At 38.6% G+C, this 19522-nt stretch overlaps 2 protein-coding genes across 3 annotated transcripts in view; one reads left to right on the forward strand and one right to left on the reverse strand.

Annotated features, from left to right (window-relative positions):
* MAPK8 (mitogen-activated protein kinase 8) overlaps positions 1–19522 on the forward strand; it is a 242209-nt gene that overhangs the window by 155921 nt on the left and 66766 nt on the right. The gene's annotated exons all lie outside the window — the stretch shown is intronic.
* FRMPD2 (FERM and PDZ domain containing 2) overlaps positions 1–19522 on the reverse strand; it is a 54527-nt gene that overhangs the window by 32530 nt on the left and 2475 nt on the right. The window contains exons 3-15 of the mRNA XM_014875418.2: positions 18985–19116; positions 16569–16653; positions 12928–13078; positions 11246–11317; positions 10405–10579; positions 9501–9651; positions 9266–9404; positions 8256–8408; positions 6729–6914; positions 5679–5835; positions 2944–3154; positions 1964–2067; positions 891–989 (exon numbers count right to left, since the gene is read on the reverse strand). Of these exons, the coding sequence (XP_014730904.2) occupies positions 891–989; positions 1964–2067; positions 2944–3154; positions 5679–5835; positions 6729–6914; positions 8256–8408; positions 9266–9404; positions 9501–9651; positions 10405–10579; positions 11246–11317; positions 12928–13078; positions 16569–16653; positions 18985–19116 (1815 nt within the window). The remainder of the gene's footprint in view (positions 1–890; positions 990–1963; positions 2068–2943; positions 3155–5678; positions 5836–6728; positions 6915–8255; positions 8409–9265; positions 9405–9500; positions 9652–10404; positions 10580–11245; positions 11318–12927; positions 13079–16568; positions 16654–18984; positions 19117–19522) is intronic.

The raw sequence follows: 19522 nt of genomic DNA on the forward strand, positions 1-19522 counted from the left end.
TGGCCACTATTTGGATATAATTTACCAATAACAAAGTTTTCCTGGCTTGGTACTTTTAAAGACTCTTAACTACTTTCTTGCATGAGTCATGAACTAGGTGGATCTGCAGCATTTAACACCTGCAGGAGGGAAATAGTATAAAAGCTCATTAGATAAATTTTAACATCTTTCTACATCATGCAACCGGGAAACATGAAGTGTTTCTGAATTCAACTTGAATGTAAACTTCTAATGTAAGAGAGCTAAGAAAATTAAATCTATTGTTCAGTAGTTCAGTTTCACTATCCAACTCTGATTATTGAAATATATTCTTCTCACTGCTATAATAGTTGGGTTTGGGATTAGGATATTACATACAGATGGGCACTATTCATAAATTTTATTTTTAATTGTATAATGGTAATTTGTGAAATCTGATGGTTTGAACTCATCCACAAGTACCTGATACAATGCGATTAAGTTATTAGATAACAAAAATATTATCCAAATAACAATCCAAAAGTTGGGAAACATTAATGTTAATGTGTAAACATTTTGCACCCCCACAGGCACCATCTGTAAGGTCTAAGAGAAATAAAATCAGTACACATGTATTTCAGATACAAACTAAAACCATGTTTCTTTCATTCTACTCTTAGCACCTGATTCCTTTGGTTTCTGCAGCCTTAGTTAATCCTCTGAAAATATAATGGTCTTGATTTATGTGCTTAGTCCTTTTCAGTCCTGGAAATTCTGAGTCCTTCACAAAGATTGGTACTCTTACTCTATAAGAAGAATAAATTGACTAAAGGAGTTTACAGTCTTGCCCAGCCTGAGTCAGAAAGCATCAGTGTTAGCACCAGGATCTGATAGTCCCAGTAACAAACATAACATTTATGTTCCTTACTTACCAAATCCATTCTTAGGGTCACGTTTTAGGCTGACACAAATGATTTCTCTTTCTAGACCACTTAGTAAAACTTCCTTTTGCATGGCTGGTGATCCAGGTGCTGCAGAAACAAAACAGCTAGAATAAATGTAGATTAATGCAGGGAGACAGTGTATTCATGTATTATGCAAAACTGGAGCTTCAAAAATTAATATATATTTTATCCTTGATTTCAACATTACTGTTACTTTTAAATCAAAATAATTCTGGAAGGAAGCTCAAACAAGTGTTCAGAAGTTTTCATTCTTTCGAAAAAACTTTGTACAGAGCTGTGCAAGCTCTTCCTACACTGTCCCTTTCCAGGAGAATATATATTTTTCTGCAATGTTTTTATTAAGATTAGAATATTTAGAGTCAGGCATGTAATATAGTGCCTATTGAACCTGAGGGTGATTTGGACACCAAATTCCAGTGGGCTCCAGCCTTAGGCCCTGTGGGCCCTTTTGGCTCCAAAGGAGCAGTCCAACCACCACTGATTGCAATGGTGACTGCTTAACATTGAGCAATTGCCACAGTATGTTTAAAGTACTGTTCTAATTTTTTATATAGACTAACCAGATAAGCATAGCTTCATATTCCATAGATTAGCTCCCCATGTGCATGCAGTCTGGCTTCTGATAGTAAATGAGATACCCATTCCTTATTCCAGAAAGTGTCATGGAAGTGCAAGAGCAGGGGAAGACCTGGAGCCTATGCATTGAGTTGTAGATCTCAGTTTTGAACCAAACAATGACCTCTGAGCACAAGGATATTGCCCCATGCAAGAGTCCCTGGGTGTACTGAACTCCATCTCTGTAGAGCATTAGGCATCATTATAGAATCATTTTATCAGGAAGTCCCTTACCAATGAACCTGATGCAAAGAGGGAGCTAAGGGGAAGAAAACAGCTGGTCTTGCTAAACTCTGGATTAATTTCCAGGACTAGAAGTACAAAAGGATAGTCTTTAATCTGTAAGTAAAATATATGTTGGTTTCCTTCTATTGAAACAATAAACATGGAAGAGTACTGTTTCTCTTTATGATTATTATACTCACCACTGATTGTGTTCTGAGTTGAATGGATAGAGAGGAAGTCATAACTCCTTTGCTTTCCATTCAAATTGATGTGCATTTCTGACTGGGATAGCCCTGATACAGATCTGCATGGCAGGAAAGGAAGACTGTGTTACAATAAAAAATCAGCAATGGTATTTAGCACTCTTCATTGTGGTTAGTCTGTCAGAGCCAGGTTTATAGCCTTTCAATGAGTATTCTGATTTCTGGGACATATTTCATTTTAAGGGAGAGGTAGTTTATCCTTGCCAGCATTTGCTTCCAAATAACAGCTGTAATTAGACTGCTCACATCATGACTGATTCCTTCTGTGTTTTGCTATGAGCTGATTGCAAGTATCAGAAAAACACAGCATAGCTTCGCCATGATTTTTTTAGCCCTGCTGTCCATTTAGACAAAACCATGTCTGAAAGTTTTTTCTGGTAGTTCATATTCTCCTTGACTCTATTCTAACTCTTAGTATTCTAAAAGGCACTAGAATTCATCAAAGGCCTTGAGGCTGTGCAGCTGCAGTAACCACCTACACAGGTGAATGCACCAAGACAAAGAGGGAGATGTTCTTGCACTGTTCCCTATGATTTGCACATTTGGACATGGAGGAATCAGCTAAGTAATGATCTCTGCATTCCTGATCAAAACCAGCTTCTGCTGGTTCTTCGTTTCACATACTGTAATTTCCAGTGAAGATACACAGACATTAAAGATTTTACATTTTTTCTCCCTCATTTTTATACTTCCCCATAACCCAGTTAGTTCTTTCTTCTTGAGTCTGGTACAAATTTAAATGTCACTCTTTTTCAAGTTCTTCTTTGTTATTCTATTAACTTCCTGCCTGCATTTGCACTACTGCTGGCACCATGGAGACCCAGGCCTTTTGGTGTGACCACAATAAGAACTTAAAAAAATAAAAGTTTATGCCTGAGTCTTCTTACACACGTTCAGAGAAAAAAAAGCAAACCTACCTGCCAAGATTGCTTTTGTCTCTAGTCCTGTTGTTGGTTTCCACACTGAGGTTATCACAGGACTTGCTCATCATCCCAGCAGAAAGGTTTTCCAGGTTTGCTCCATAGAGCACATTCTCTGAGCGAGACAGTCTCTGAATGAGGGCAAGGTGTTCACGCTGAGTTGCGTATGCAGAACTTGATTTGTCTATTTCCACGAATTTACTGTCCTCTGAATGAGAAACAAGAGGGGGAAGAAGCAAAGACAAATCCACTGGTATTATTGTACCTTTTGAAGCTCAAAGGAACTTTAAATGAAATCTTTTGAACATGCCAGAAAAAAATATTGACATTACAGATATATTTGTTCTTTTATCCTTGAGGATATCTAGGCCTTGGGGTGAGTAGAAGGAGTTTTCTTTTATAAAAAGTATATGCTGCATTTAGGTTTAATTTCTGTGAATTATACTGCAAATGCACTTTCCACAAAGACAGGTGAAATGTATAACTCCGTGTAATTTAAACCTGAATATTTCTGTGAAGTGTATTTTGTAAATGATTGGTGTATGAGAAATCTGTCTTTCAGAGTCTGAATTATCCAGGTTAGTAGTTGCTCATCCTTCACATGTGTTCCATTCCAGTATATTTATATCTGAGAAGACAGGAACTCTATGAACACGTACTCTCCAAAGTCCAGAGAGATACCAAGGAACTGAGTCATTTGCACAAGCAAAGTCAAATGGGGACCATCTTGGTGGCAAAACTTGCTCTCCAATTTTCTACCTTTCTGTGAAATCTACTGTTTGCTTAATGACACCTGGGCTCTGCTATATACTAATCTGTCATCTCAAAAGAGTTCATTTTTCTGAAACAAGGTGGTGCTGAAGGAGACATTAATTTTTTTAGGTTCTCAGTGGGTGGGCTGGAGAGGGGACTTGGAGGACGGAGATTCAGCAGGCAATTGGAGACACATTGCAGAGTAAAACAAAAACTTGGCTTGATACAGGCTAACATAAACATGAGCTAAACTTCTGCTTGTACCTGACAGCTGAACTCCCGTGTGTTTTCCTAACAAATGGTAGCCTGAATACAACTTTCTAGAACACTACTCTGCAGCATTAAATCTAGGTTCCCTCTTTCCTCAGTGCCTTTGATCAGAGGCATTTATTAAGGCATCAGAAGGCTTAACTGTCCAGGGTATTAGCAAGTCTGGAGTTGCCACGGTGATTCTGAAGTAGAGGGCTGCTTCAAGTTTTGAAGTGATGGTGACTTATACATCTGAACAGTGCATCAGAAGCAGAAGTATGCAGAAAGAGCCTCATAATCTCTTACAGCCTCACTGTGGGGGCAAAGGCAGAATTTTCAAGTACTGTGTGTCACTGCCTTATTAAGCTTTTTTTCTGGCACAGCAAGCACACACTGAACCCCAGAACCTGTGGTCACGTGGCTTGTGTAAGTCTGGCTTGTTTCAGTGATTTGGTACTTGTAATCAGCAGTTGGGTTATAATTTTCTCAGTTCTCCATAATTTTATTCTGTTATATATGGAATGTAGTCATTTTTTTAAGATAAATTACCACTAGCAAATGTTACACAGGAAACTGTAAGATGCATTATTAGCACTCATTTGAATGCAATAAAGCACAGTCCCACTAAATTATATTAAAGCTGGAGATGTCAACCAACAAACATTTAGGTTCAAGATGCCCTGAACCTAAATGCCATCCTTGGGCCTTCTTCCATGGTAAAAATTTTGTGCAAGAGCTTCACCTTTCATGAAATAATTTTAGTGGTAAGGAGGAAATATATCAATCATCCTGTCACATGACATGGTAGTATTTGTTGCCAACACTTTTATGGTTTTACTATAGAAAGGAGCATCCCAGAAGATAAGGCATGACACTTGATTCTCCTGCAGTGACTCACCAGGTCGAACACTCGGGGTTGTAAATGATCATGGTTCTCTTCAAGGCAGTGGATGAGCTAGTGAAAACTCATGTTGCTCTACTGAAGTCAAGAGTGATGACAGTTATCAGCTTAGGCTCTTATTTCTTATGTGCCTCCGTTTCCCCATAACAATCCTCACCCATCTTTACAGAACGTGCTGGGAACTGTGGGTGAGATGTGCTATGTACCTGCTCTGGATGGAGCAGAACCTTGTCATAGAAACTATGGAAGACCTGAAGCCTGAGGAGGTACTATTCATACCTTCCACAGACATGGCAAAATCTAAGATAAGAACTGCTAGCAGCTATACATTTAAGTGTGTATGACTCATGTGCCTTTAGTGGTTTAGTGGTTTTGTCTTGGGACTGAGTCATTGGGTTGCATCTCTGCCTTATGCAAAATAATTAACTTCAGCTCCAGCATGTCTGGGCACTATTAAACATTTTTCAGGTTACATTTTTGGGGTAGGTTTGATATATTTCTGCCGAATTCTCAGCAGCAGAATTCTCCTGAAGGGAAGTGAAATCATACTTACTTCTTTTTAAAATCTGAGTTTAATTACATAGTTGTTATCATCAGAGAACTCCTCTTCATCCTCTGCACATGCCTACTCACATGCACGTGTCAAATTAGACTTAATCAGACAAACGAGACTCTTCTAACTTTTAGTGTAGTAGGAGGCATTGTTTTCTGACTGAAGCAGAATGAAACTGAGGTGGCAGGTTCTAATTCTCAGATTTGAAGAATGTACCTTTCCTAAAACATAACTTTGTCCTATGGTCCCAGTAACAAAAGTGCATTTATACCTCACCTGATGAAGTTTGCCGGAGTTGTCTAGAATTCATCTGTGCATTGAATTTGTGCTGGGCAGAGCAGAGGTCCAGTAGGTATTTACATGTCTTTGCTGTATCAGTAATGAAGGTGTGTTTCTTACCACTGAAGCTGCTTTCAATCATGAATTTTTTTCTCTGAAGGAGAAAAAAGAGCACAGGTTGCTTCATATATCAGTCATTACACTGAGGCACTGAAAGTTCATTTATATAATTTTGTTGGTTTGTTCAGTTGTGTTTATGGCTGACTGCATCCCTTTTGTTTGCAGTAAATGCTTGTTGTAAATTCAGCACAAAAATTAAGCCAGTGGGATCATAACTCAACTACGTCAAAAGTCAAGAACCTTTGGATATTGAATGCATTGATATCAGGTTGCTAAAACTGCAACACTTGGCCTTACAGATGTTAAAATTATTAAACAAATTTAATATGAATAGGAACATATCTTCAAGGGGGAGAAGGACCATTTTTGGAGAGCAAACAAGCTGGGAAATCTGTGATCCAGTTTGACACCTAATCTGTACAACAGTACATTGATATACCTCTAATGTCAAAATCCCATTTAGAAATGGGTCATGATCTTGTCACCAATATTAGTTTGTTATCAGATATCAATATACTAATAGATGAAGATGGGAATAATGAGATCAGGAAAGTGGAAGACATGATCCCATGACCTGATGTAGGCAGAAAAATAGAAGAAAAGGACAGTAAAGACATGAGAGGAATGAATATGGAATATGACGTAGAGAGATTTGGCATAGTCTCTGTAATAGTCAGCACCAGATTAATCAGTTTTACAGTAATTTGTCTTTGGCCTCAGCATAAATATTACAGAACTATACCTCACAAAGAACCCAGTATCTTCATAGCCACATCTAGATCCAGCTTTGATTTTAAACTCTTTTCAGAAAGGACTTGCCCATACAGAGTGACTCTAATTCTCACTCTGAATGCAATAAATTTATCAAAGTGACAGGAAGAAAGGCAGTAAAGCAGTAGAGAAGAGATTCAGTTAGTTCCAACTCACATGAGCTGAAATTCTCTCTGTTTCACGCCACTGGAATCTTAAACTGGCAATTCTTGTGTGATTTTTGTTCTCATAGACGATGATGCCTTTGGCACAGATTCCCAGGATTATGTCCCCTTCTGTCCCTTTCTTCTCATGGGACACACGATAGAATAACACTCCATATTCTGGAAGTTGCTGAGTCACCTGGTAGAGAAAAAGTGCTTTTACCATGCCTTACTCAGAAAGGTTCATGGGAAGAAAAGTTAGGTAGATGGAGGAGAAAATGCTTCTGAGTGTCTGAGGAGCCAGCGTCTGCCCCTGCCATCCAGCCATGCAGGGGATATTCTGAGGAATTTGCCCAGAGGTTCTAGGTGTTCATGCTTGTCTTCCTACCTCCTGTGCTTGGCCACAAAAGTGTTAAAATGTGACTCAGACACTTCACAGAACTATGGAATATGACTAGGATTTACTGTCTGATCTGCAGACATATGAGTTTATCCTAAAACATTTTATTTTCTTTCTGGGAAGCTACTGTTGAATCCTCAAATGACTTTTCAATTGTGAACAGAGATTTTCAGTGACCAGAATGAAACACTTTAAGAAGATCTGTTTTTTCAGAAAGTCACTATAGTACAAATGTTCAGGTCCTTAAAACTGGGGCATCTATAATCACTAGCTGAATCTGGGTTTTAATTTTTAATCTCTTTCATATTTGGAATTTACATGTTCTTGCCATGGGGTCTGTCTTTCTCACTTTCTATGCTGTGTTGGCTCCTTCTACAGACTCATTCATTGAAACAGATACTAACAAAACTGCTTTTCTTCATTGGATTTGCCACACATGATGGGACTGTCATTAAGACTAAGCTTCAATCTATTTCTTCAATTGCACTGACAGTGTTAGATGAGAAACTAATATAATTAAATAGCAACTGGACTAAAATGATGCTATAAATAACAGCGTGTGGCACTGCAGCAAAATGACTACTGGTATTTATCCATTATCTAATCCCTGATATTTTCTGCTTTGATGGAAAGCAGAGGGGTTTGGGGAGAAGGAGAAATTAGCAGGAAAAAAGTTAAATCCCATATCATCATAACACTTTAAAGCCCTAGAGAAATAGTCAAGTGAGAAAATACTTCAGATAACTCCTTCCTCACTTCCAGGGTTCACAGATACTTTTAAACAAACAAACACTACATGTTTAGAAAGTGGCTGAACAGCTGCTATAATTTCAGAAATCAAAAAAAGTGCTTATTCTCATGTTTTATAATCTTCTGGAGCCCAGACATGTTGGTTACGTGCCAAAAATTTACATCAAACCTTAGAATGCTGCAAAGACACCAAAACATGCTATAAAAACTCTCAGTGATAAGTGACAGTGTCTATAGTAGAATGAAATTCTGAGGTTTTGTTGACTATTCAAATTTTTTCACCATACCTAAAATCCATTGTATCAGGCAAGAACAAAATAGACAATGGTAAATAGAGAGGGACTTTCTACCTGAAAATTAATAAATAATGTTTGGGGTATGGCAAATTACCTTTAAAAATTCCAGTTCAGCTTCATCCTCAAATAGGGAGTGATTCATACGATGTAATTTAGCAAGCTCTCGCTGTACATATGCCAGGGTCATTTTCTCTATTCGACTTGCTGGAACATAGTCTTCAACACGAAAATAGCTCTTTCCATGCATCTGTGGGGGGAAAAATTGAAAAAACAAAGAGACGGGAGCCTTTTGTTCTTTCTTGACTTTTCTTATTCATTGCATTTCATTTTCAGGGTGACCCATATGCAGAGGCCACCCTGCTGCCATTTGCAAAGGAATGTGAGAACAGCATGTAGTGTCCTGACAGCCAAATTGCCTGTTGCTCCTGTGCTCAGGCAGCTGCTCAAAGCACACACCATTTCTTTGGGCAGAGGGGAGAAAGGGGCTGGGCCTACAGGTGTGTCCTGCACTTAGAGCTGGCAGCTACAGCTGCATCAGTACAACCTACCCATGAATCAGACCACTCAGAGTTCAATTAACAGAGCTACACTGATTTACATGGCTGAAGATATGGAAGACAACATAAATGGGTGTTTTCTATACCCTTGAAAACTGGGACAGCTAGTTCAAATATACAGAGACCTCCCTGTCTTTGCAGCTTGTGGATCTGAGCCTACACATAAAATAGCTGTGAATTCTGAAGTGTTCATTTGCTTTTCTCTTCCCTACTTACTGATCTCTTTAAGCCCCTCCACACACCCAAGCTGGGCCTGTGTTGGAAATTTTCTACAGATATTCCAGAATTTCTAGTATATATTATCAATTATGAATGATCTAGACTCTCTCATCATTCTGCCACATTTCCTGGAAAAGTCACCTGGCTCTTTACTACTCCATAACCAGGAAAATTTTGTAATTTTTAAAATTAAGACTAAAGGATTTATTTGGAGGACTTAACCGAAGTTCTCTGCTATTCACATTTCTTCTTTAAACCCTGTGACAAACAAGAGCTGCAAAAGTTGTAGAGAGAGACCTCTGGGAAATATTGTGTTATTTCTCCACACCTCAGAAGCATAATTGCCAAGCTCTGCCTGTAAAGCCAAAGCGCCGAGTTTCAGGGCAGTCTCATCACTGCAATACAATCGCTCCTCCAAAATATCCTTACGAAGCTGCAGGTAAAACTGATGCCTTGTCAAGCTGTGCCTGAAATAGAAAAGGGTTTAGGAACTCAGGAGGAGCTTTGAATGGTATGCCTAAATGCTACTGGTTTTCCTTCAGTCAGCAGAATTGTGCACTTACTGAATAACATTAAAGTGGTTGACAAAGAATTTTATCCGTAGAAAGAGTGTGAAATTAATGATGGACATTTTCTTCTTGGGTTGGTCATTCCAGCCGTCTGGGGCCACTTTGTAGAGTTTGGTCTCCTCATCCAAAAAGAAGAATTCTTTACCTGAAATGAGAATTTTGGGTTCTGTAATAAACCTGGATATACTTCAGCAGCTTAAAATTCTGCTGTCTTCATAGAGTGCATCACTAGCAATAAAAAATAAAATGGATTTGAGATGTCAGCTGAGATTTACTTCTCTGAGTCATGATTTAAATTATTGCTCCTTTATTGGAGAATTTAGTATGCAATTTTGGATTACAGGTTAGATGATGGATTAGTATGGTATCTGAGAAATCACTCAAGGATTCATGGAGCTTGCATTCTTCTCACCATTCAGGTTCTGCACTCCTTTGTAATCCTCATGCCCTACACACAAGCTGTGCTCTTTCCCAGTGCCTCAGCTGTGCCTGCCATGAGAAGGGCACTAGGGAGATGTGGGCCTGGTAGATGACACAGCTGAACCTGTACTCTCACTTATACCTAGGAAAAAACACAGGCAGCCTTTCCCTGTGCAGTGTTTCCTGGAATTTCTGCTGGAGCTGCATGGCTCAGTTTTATTTGAGTGCAAGTCTGGGACACAGCCTTTTCTGCCTGGGAATATCAGACAGTAAATGTCATATGGCTGTGCTGATACAGTCCTAGGGCACACATGCTTCACATCAGTGCAGGGCAGTTTAAACCAACATGCCTTAATTTTGCACAAGCTTTGTATCTGCTTCTACCTAGGGATCTTAAAGATCTGACTGGAATTCATGATAAAGTGACTGCAGAGGCACTGAGGGACAGAGATGTCACTGTACTTAACTGTCTCATTACCTTTCAGGTAAGCCAAGCCAAAGTAGAAATGTTCCACCAAGTTTGCATACGCCACCACAGTGTTGAAAACATCTCTTGCCTTGGTCTTGATGTCACATTGCACCTCAAGGCACTGGCCATTGAGCAGAATCACATTGAGATCCCTTTGGGACAAATAGGATTTCCCTTTTTTAGTCTAAGGACACGCAAGAAAGAATGAAGAATGAGTGCCAAGTACGAGCAGTGCAAGTTCCACAGCATTTTATTACTGAGGCCCACTAGTAGCCTGTCCCTATACAACCTGATGGAATTAGTCACAACACCATGCTATTCTCTGCCTCCCTTGTCATGAATTAGCATCACAAACATTTCTATTTTTTTAAAAAACCTAGAGAATCAAAACAAAACGGCTGAGCATACTCAAATTCTCCAGTCACCAGGGTTATTCTAGATTTGGAGATAATTCCAAATTTGCTTTGCTCTCATTTTTACTGCTATCTGCTGTCAACTTTGTACCTTATCTTAATGAAAGTATGTGCTTGCAAGCTGGAGAAGTCCTATACATTGGAACTAGATGTCATATTGCAGATTTGCTGTACTTTGTCTCAAAAGTCTAGGGCTGAAGTGAGCATTCTTAGCTGAGAAGGATAAATTAAGCTTCTTTTTTGCACCAACGGAAATAACTAAATAGCACTAAGAACTAAAGCACATCATTTCAAGTCTCAATACCTCTGCAGGAACCCTAACTTGTTTTGAGAGGAGGACATGGAAAGAATTCTGGGTTGAGACTCAGGTGCTACTTGTAAAGAGCCTGACTAAATTGTCACTGGATTAGTTTTAAATTCTTAGTGTTTATACTTACCACAATTGATCCAGGCAGCTGTAAGGTCACTGGTGGTTCACTAGACAAAATAATAAATTCTGGACCTGAAAACTGCAAGGAGACAATTTAAAAATTTAGTAAGTCTTCTTAATGGAATGAAGATTCCAAACACAAGTGTCAATGAAACCCATTTCTATTGATCTGTATGCTGGACTTAATTGACTTCAGAGTCTAATAAGGTGCAAATGCTGACTGATGACCTCTCTGTTTGGGGTCTCTCCTGTGTAGACTCTTCAGTCTAAGTAGGAGTAGGGGTAAGCTCATGCTGAAGCCTTTTCTTCTGTAAAGGCACTTAATCAAGATCCATTTCCTTTGCAAAGTGCATATTTTTATGACACTTATAGAAACTTAATTTATTCGGAGTCCTTTACTCATTTGATTCCCAAATAACTCTAAGGACAGTCACATGTAAACACATACATACACACCACTGTGACTGAATGAGCCCAGCTTCCCTCGGTACCAGACTGAAATGCAGAGCTGCTTTCTTCCCCATAATAAAGGCTGACTGATGGTGCCTATTAGCAAACGTATTCTTTTAACTTCAAATAACTTCAGCATTTTTAAGGCTTTTTTTCTTGCTGAGCATCTACCTCAACAAATTTTATATATTGGGTTTTCATCAGATACATCTATGCTTTTAGATCTCTTCAGCAGACAGAAATAATTAAATGTCTTCAAGTAATAAGATGTGAATCCTTCCAACTATTCACCATGACTTAGTAACTTGACCCATTTAGATGCTTTTAAAAAAATTTTAATATTTATTTAATAATAATAGTATGGTCCTACCAACAGACAATGCAGTTTTGTATCACATTAAAGAGGGACTAGAACTGTGTTGTAACAGTTGCTGAACTTCTTCTGTGAAAGGCCATTATTATCCCCACAAAAATAATAATAATAATAAAATTTAAAACAAAATTTATATGAGGAAAGATAATTTTCCAGATTGTCATACTGAAGCTCTTGACCAAATACTTATCACTGGTCACTGTTGAGCTTCTGAACTGGGAAGAGGTAAAAAGGCTTATCAGCCTCAAACCTGTCCCTTCTTGTTCTACAACAGAAAACTCCATATGAAGGCTCATGGTGGAGTTTTCTGTGATTCAGTTATTTCTGAATTTTTGCAATCAAACTTTTAAAGAAGCATTATCCTTTCCATTTAACAGAGTCCTACCACAACTTAGCAACTAGAAATAGTCAGTTAGGAGAATTACTGTCTGGGCACATTCACTGCCAGCCTATGCTTTCTGTCCAGACTTGCACTGTGAAAAAAAATTATAAGTCCTTTGAGCACCATTGGCTGGCAAACATTGGGGTTAAGTGTCTCTGTTAATTTTTTTGCTGTTCTGAAGCTGATGATGTTAAAGTGGTTGGTGAAAACAGTCCATATGGTGTTTGATGCTTGTAGAAATCACATATGTAGGTCAGAGAGGGTTCAGTTATGAGCTTTTGCATAGTCCTTGTGGGCAATTGCTTCACTGCCTTCAGTTCTGACAAAAGAACTGCATCATGCCTAATTTGGAGTCTGTCAATTTAGAATACTTATCTAATAAGTAGCTAATGTGCACATCACTGTTGAACAAAAATTAGATGAGAGGCTTATCTTTAGTGATATTTACATTTTGAAATCAGCTTATATGTTTTTCATCATTCACCTTTTCCTTCCTGTGGAACAAACATTTCTGTGATGCAGCAGCTGCTGAGTAGTCCTTTGTAGACACAGAGAAGGTGGAGCCCAAGCTTAGCAGGTTCTGTTGGCTGTTCTTCTGAGTTCCACCTGGAATTTCTTCTACAGCACTCACCGACCTTCAAAGGGAATGTCATAGTCATAAAAATATATAACATGCAATCAACACAACACCAATCTGGGGACAGAGAGCTTCAGGTACAGTAACTACCAGAATACTATGAAGTCCAGGGAAATGTCTGTTATAAGTTCCTTAATGTTACTTTACAGAAAAAGAGAAATAAGTTAACAGGAGTAATATTACTGGTGCCCTTTATAAATAAATCTAAACTCTGCTTTGATTCAATAGAGTCAAGTTTGTTTCTTTTTTTCATTTGGTGAGCCAGATCCAGCTGATTTCAGTTTGGTGAAGCCAACAGGCAAAGAGTGTAGCCCCATTCCCTTCTGGGAATTTTACAGGAAGCAGCAAATTCCTCATTTATTATTTTCTCAAGAAAAGCTTCAGAAAGCCTTAACATTTGTTGCTACATTATTCAGAATTTTCAAGAATTCGGAATTAAGTTATTTGAATATTAATTCATTAGGATAAATTAATGTTCTAGAGAACCGAGGGAATTTTCAGTTTAAGAAAAAGGTGTGTGAAATCTCAGATCAGAAAGTTGTCTTTATACTGAAGTTTTAATGCAGAAAGTAATGGCGTTTTCCATGTGAGCACATGTATCCTTAGAATAAACTTCAAATATACTATGTTCTCAATGAACAAATAATGTTTGCTCAGAAGGAGGGGTTTCATTGAGATGGATTTTTGTTAATTACATTTTTTCAACAAATGCTGAAGACACATAGGAGCTTTTCCATTATCACAAAGTTTCATCCTTTTCTTTTGCATGTTGCAGGGAACTATTCAAGGAATTTCTAAAAAATTTTAACAAAATAACTGGAGTAGTTTCTCATCTCTTCTGTCTAGTATCCAGTAACAGGGCACATGGGAACGGTTCAAAGCTGCAATAGGTGGGGTTCAGAGAGGATGTTAGGAACCATTTTTTTACTTAGGAAGGGGCCAAACACTGGAACAGGCTTCCTAGAGAGATGGTCACTGGTCCAAGCCTGTCAGTTTTCAAGAGGCATTTGGAGATACCCTTAATAAACATGCTTTAACTTTGGTCAGGGCTGAAGTGGTCAGTCAGTTGGACTACATGATTATTGTGAATCATCTTCTTCTCCTCTCCCTCTCCCTCTCCCTCTCCCTCTCCCTCTCCCTCTCCCTCTCCCTCTCCCTCTCCCTCTCCCTCTCCCTCTCCTTCCCTTCCCTTCCCTTCCCTTCCCTTCCCTTCCCTTCCCTTCCCTTCCCTTCCCTTCCCTTCCCTTCCCTTCCCTTCCCTTCCCTTCCCTTCCCTTCCCTTCCCTTCCCTTCCCTTCCCTTCCCTTCCCTTCCCTTCCCTTCCCTTCCCTTCCCTCTCCAACTGTTTTTTTACATTCCTCTGTCTAAAACATATCTAGTTATTTTTGTTTCTATCCATGCAGCCTCATAAAGATCAACATTTACTTAAGAAATGTGCCTCAAAATTACCTGAAGAGACCTTTGTGAGCATAAATATTTCTAGCTCAAAATCCAAGATTCTTTATTAAGAAGGCTTTATTTTCCTGTGGAAAACACTTCCCGATATTACTCCTGTTAGGTGAGGGATGCCAGATTTGACATTTGTGTCTTCTTTTGATATAGACCAGAGCCTTGCTTACAAGCTTCACTTTATGAGATGTAAATTATATTAAATGGGCTGCCTACAGAATGAGCATGATGATATTAGTAAGCTTTATAGATAGAAAACCCATCAATAACAATTTTGTGTTGGTTGTACTCCTACATGGGAAACTGGTGATTTCTAAAGTAATTTCAGCTCCACTGATGTCATGGTACTTGTACTAGGATGGTGACTGTGGTAGAAATGCAGTTGCAGATGCTTACAACCAAGAGTGGGGTTGACAGTCCTTGGAATTCTATGGGAAACAGCTTGCTGGAAATTTGGGGAACAGAGTTTGTCTTTCAGCAGAGGAGGGGAGCTTATTCTTGGCAGCATGATTTTAGATCCAGCATATTAAGATAATATCCAGGTTGTCAGTCAGAGGCATGGCAATTGCTCTGAAGTACTCAGTAAATAAATCCTCTATTACTCATATAACTGCTAGATATATAATGAATATATAGATGTCTGTGAACACACATATAAATGTATGTGTGGGCAGTTAGACAAGTAGACAGAGACTTTTTTCTTAACAAAAGCAGCCACTATCCTGCAATCTGCTTGTAGATCTCTCTTGTTGCAGTTTTACAGGTGTACTGGGACATCTCATATTGCCCAGATTATCATGGTATATTTGTCAGGAAGTTCAAACTGTTTACTTGGGACACATTTAATTGGAAGTTGATCTAAATTGAGCATTTCCTGTGGGCCTGAATTACTTGTGTCATGGTTAAAAGAAGAAACTCCTGTTTAACTGGGTCAAGAACCCAGTTTAAATGGGATGTCTGTAGGGATTACATGGTGCTTAACTATGGGATTCTGGTCTTTGTGCTGCCTAGAGGCTGACAGTACTTACATCTCTTCTTTGTTTGGAAACACCCATGGTTATAGCTGCACTGTGCTAGCACATAGTCTAGAAAACTCTTGTTTGGCAGCAGTGGTGTTACCCTGGCTTTTGAAAAGGAGTTGGTATCAGTTGTACAATTCTCAGTTTTCTTTGCCAATGTCTACAGGGCTACTGTCCATGCCATGGCTGAAACGAGGCTAATCCTCATGACAGAGCAGAGGTCTTTACTGTTTGTGTCCCTGGATTACCTGTAACTCTCCAGTAAAGTGGCAGTGCAGGGCTGGATATGACTGACACAAGTGAGGAAAATCAATCTAAGCTGTGAGGTGGAAATGCAAATGAAAATTATGCATTATATACATGGTCTGACATAATCACTCCAGAACACTTAAGGTATGACAGCACTTTAATGTGACAAGGCAAGACCACATCCAAAATATGAATGTAGACAAATAAGGACTCTGACAGAATGCCTTGATGGGGAAAGCAATGACTATTCGTACCTTTTCAACAGATTTTCCCCTTCAAAAAGTTATATAATTATTAAAGTTAGAAAATATAATCAAATCCATCCTTTCACAGTCTCTGTGGAACAGATTCCAGTTGTTTCAGTCACAGAGGGCTAGTGCTGCTTCCCTGCCTGCTGGAGACACAGCTGGGGGCAGCTGTTCTGGGAGGCCTGTGGCATCTGGCAGGACACAGTGCTACAGAGTAAATGTGGAAATCCTGAATTTGCTTGATTTGTATGGATTGTTCAGGGCCCAAGTTGTATTTCACTAGAGCTTTTGGACTGTTCCACTTGGAACCTAACCAAGCCTATGTGAGCATTATTTATTTATTCTACATAATAGAATATTATGTATTTATTAAGTTATTTATTCTATATAAATAGTATCTATTACCAAAAAGGGCTCAGATGGCAATTCAGGCATTTTCTGATACTGGCATTGCCACACTAATTGCTGGCTTCACTTGGTTGTAAAACATCTTCCCTCTTGTAAAAATCTGAATCGAGCTTACCTGTTTATGAAGAGTTTGTAGCTACTTTGTGTCCTTGACCCACTAAGTGTGGTGTCGCATGATCTGTGTGTCTCTGGAACTCTTCCTGCAATAAATAAAGGAAATTTCAAAATTCAAGTGATAGTAGCAGCACTCAGCATCAGATGTTGGGACAATTATAACAGGGAAGAAATTTAGACTGGCAACTTCCTCTCTTGTGTCCTTGCTTGGACATGATAAATGGGTATTTAATAAGGTTAATGAATACTACACCAGCAGTATTCCCAGTTCCCTAGTTACTGTTACTTCCTTTTCATAACCCTTTATATGAATGTAATTTGGAAAACAGCTGTGTAGGTACAATGGCTGTCATTTCCATCTGTATGGGGGTCATTTGTGAAACAGCTTTTTCTCTTCAGAAAATATGCCAAATTTTTGTTCTTCTATTTTCAGGCATAAAATGGGTGGAAAAAAACCATGAAACTTCTCTGGCTTAATCAGAGTAGAATATAAAACCAATGAAATGAAAATGCTTGTATCTATTCCACTGGTTACTTACTATGTTAAATATATTGTGAATGTTTTTGCATCATAAAAACATGGTAGGAGTAGTGGATGGTTTGTGGGTCCTTAGCAAATAAGGATTGCATTGTTTGTCACCTGAAATCATCTTTGTTGCTACAGAGTGGACAGGTGTGCTTTGTCCAAATACAAGAAGGTTGAAATTTAGAGGCAGAACCAGGGAGGGTTATGCACATGGCAGCTCTATGAATGTTTCAGCAGAGATATCAGCAGAGATATTTGAAATCTTTAGGAAAAGGTGAGGTTAAATTTTTCTTCACTTGGATCATTTAATTGATCTTATTTGAAGAATTTAATATCAAACTATTACATAAGTAGGATGATAGAGGTGGTAAGATAAGCTGTGTGGAAGCAATCAATCATTTAGATAAAACATTCATGCACTACACCCTGAGACTTCACTCTGAAATCCAACATGAAAACGTGACACTGAATTCTAGTGTACCAACCAACCGACTGCAATTTTAAAACCTAGAAAATCTACAGTCGCATTGCTAAAATAAGCATAAACATGTGGGGATTTTTCAAGCTGCAGATGGTAGTGACAAAATGTGAGATTTGAGATAAGCTAGTTACCAAAGTTGAGATTCAAACCTGTGTTCTGAAACAACATGCTTTTTAATGAGAAAACCTCGCAAAATTCTCTGCTTGCACTGTGGTTTTCATATAATTGTATAAATATATTTTGACAAGCACAGAAAATTCCCCTTAACCTTTCTATATCAGCTGTTACAGCAGTGGGACAACTTGACTACTTTCAGTGGCCAGACTGCCATGCTTTGATCACAAATCCAACACACACCTGACATTAAATTAACATATATTCTTCAAAAAAGTTGATGATGTAGATTTACTATATATAATGTATAGTCTTGACAGAGATATTGATCTCCTGTGATGATGGTGCTCTACTAGATGGTAATGTTTCTTCTCAGAGAAGAATGCTTTTTTAACAAACATATTCTTTCATGAAAGAATGCCTGTGACAAACAAGTTCTCACATTCTCTGTTTACTCATGTATTTTTAGAATCCTGTCTTACAAAATCCTGAGTATGAACAGCTACTAGTGTTTCAGTGGAGACAGATATGCACGAAGTCACTGGGATGAGCCTTTGCCAAGTTTATGACCAAAATGTTTTTCAAACTGCTTACAAAATAGACTTCTGCTCTGAGTTTACCTTCACTGTGTGTGACTGTGTATGTGACTGACACAAAGTGTCACTCAGGGAGCAGCTGTAGTCTCACGTTTTTATTGCTGCTGGGTTTGGTTGCAATTCTGGAGCTTCAGAAAAGCCTTGCAGGAGGAGAGCATTAACACGAGTAACCTCACTTTCCTCATCCTTGGGCTGAGGGATTAAGGCTGAGGCTATGACATGATGGTTTTTTTTCCCAGGATGTGCTTAATTTCTCTCTGAATTATGTCCTCATAGAACACTTACTCTTAGGTTTTTTTTATAGATTCAGCTGATTTCAGAGCTGACATCTTGACATTGCCCACCATATGCATCTGTGGGGAAGTCCCACCTTTTCTGTGTCAAGACCCCATGTGCTAAAACCATAATGTCAGGCTTTGTGATTTGCTGCACAGGTCTACCTGGAAAAGGGGACATGAAGCAAGGAAGAGATGATGGGGCTACATGGCAGCCAGGGAATATACAGCTTTACTGTAGGACAAGTGAAAAAGAATCTAATAAAAAAGTATCTTCCTTCTCTACAACTTTGGACAAATATACCTCCCAAGTCACAAAATCACAAGTTGTATGGGAGTATCTATCACTTGGTACATCCCACACTTCAAGGGACAAAAGAGAGGAATACATAATTCACAAACTTAATATTTTATAAAAATCTTACCTCTCCTGTGTCCTCGGTTAGACAGTATCAAAGATGTACTTTCAGAAATACTATTAGAGTCACTATAATCCACAGAGAGTTGCCTGTAATCTTCTGTTGACTGACTATAGTTCATTAATCTGGGCCCTTTGTCTGGAAACAGAAAGGAAATGTGGTGAATCATAAACTTTGATTATAAGTAATTGTATTTGCATGTTAATGTAAATAATATTTGGGTCAGCTAATTTTTATATAGTCCTCATCCTTCTGTCTTCTAACCCTGACTCCAATTCCTTAGAAACTGAGGACAGCTTGGCAGCTTTATTCTATTACTTTCATAATCTTATTCTAAGCAAAATTGGTTTTCACAGTTCTCTACTATTCCATATAAAACAAATCCAATACATTAATTCTGCTCTACATGTTTAACTGAAAGGTTGCAAAGTGCAGATAACCTGCAAAGTTCTTATTCCTTGTACTCTGAGGTCCAAAACCTGGAGCGATAACTTCTTATTTCTGTGTGCAGCGTGGACAGTGCCCAGACAGAATCCACTACCAG

The sequence above is a fragment of the Sturnus vulgaris genome, chromosome 8, assembly GCF_052056855.1.
Source record: "Sturnus vulgaris isolate bStuVul1 chromosome 8, bStuVul1.hap1, whole genome shotgun sequence".
Classification (NCBI taxonomy): Eukaryota; Metazoa; Chordata; class Aves; order Passeriformes; family Sturnidae; genus Sturnus; species Sturnus vulgaris.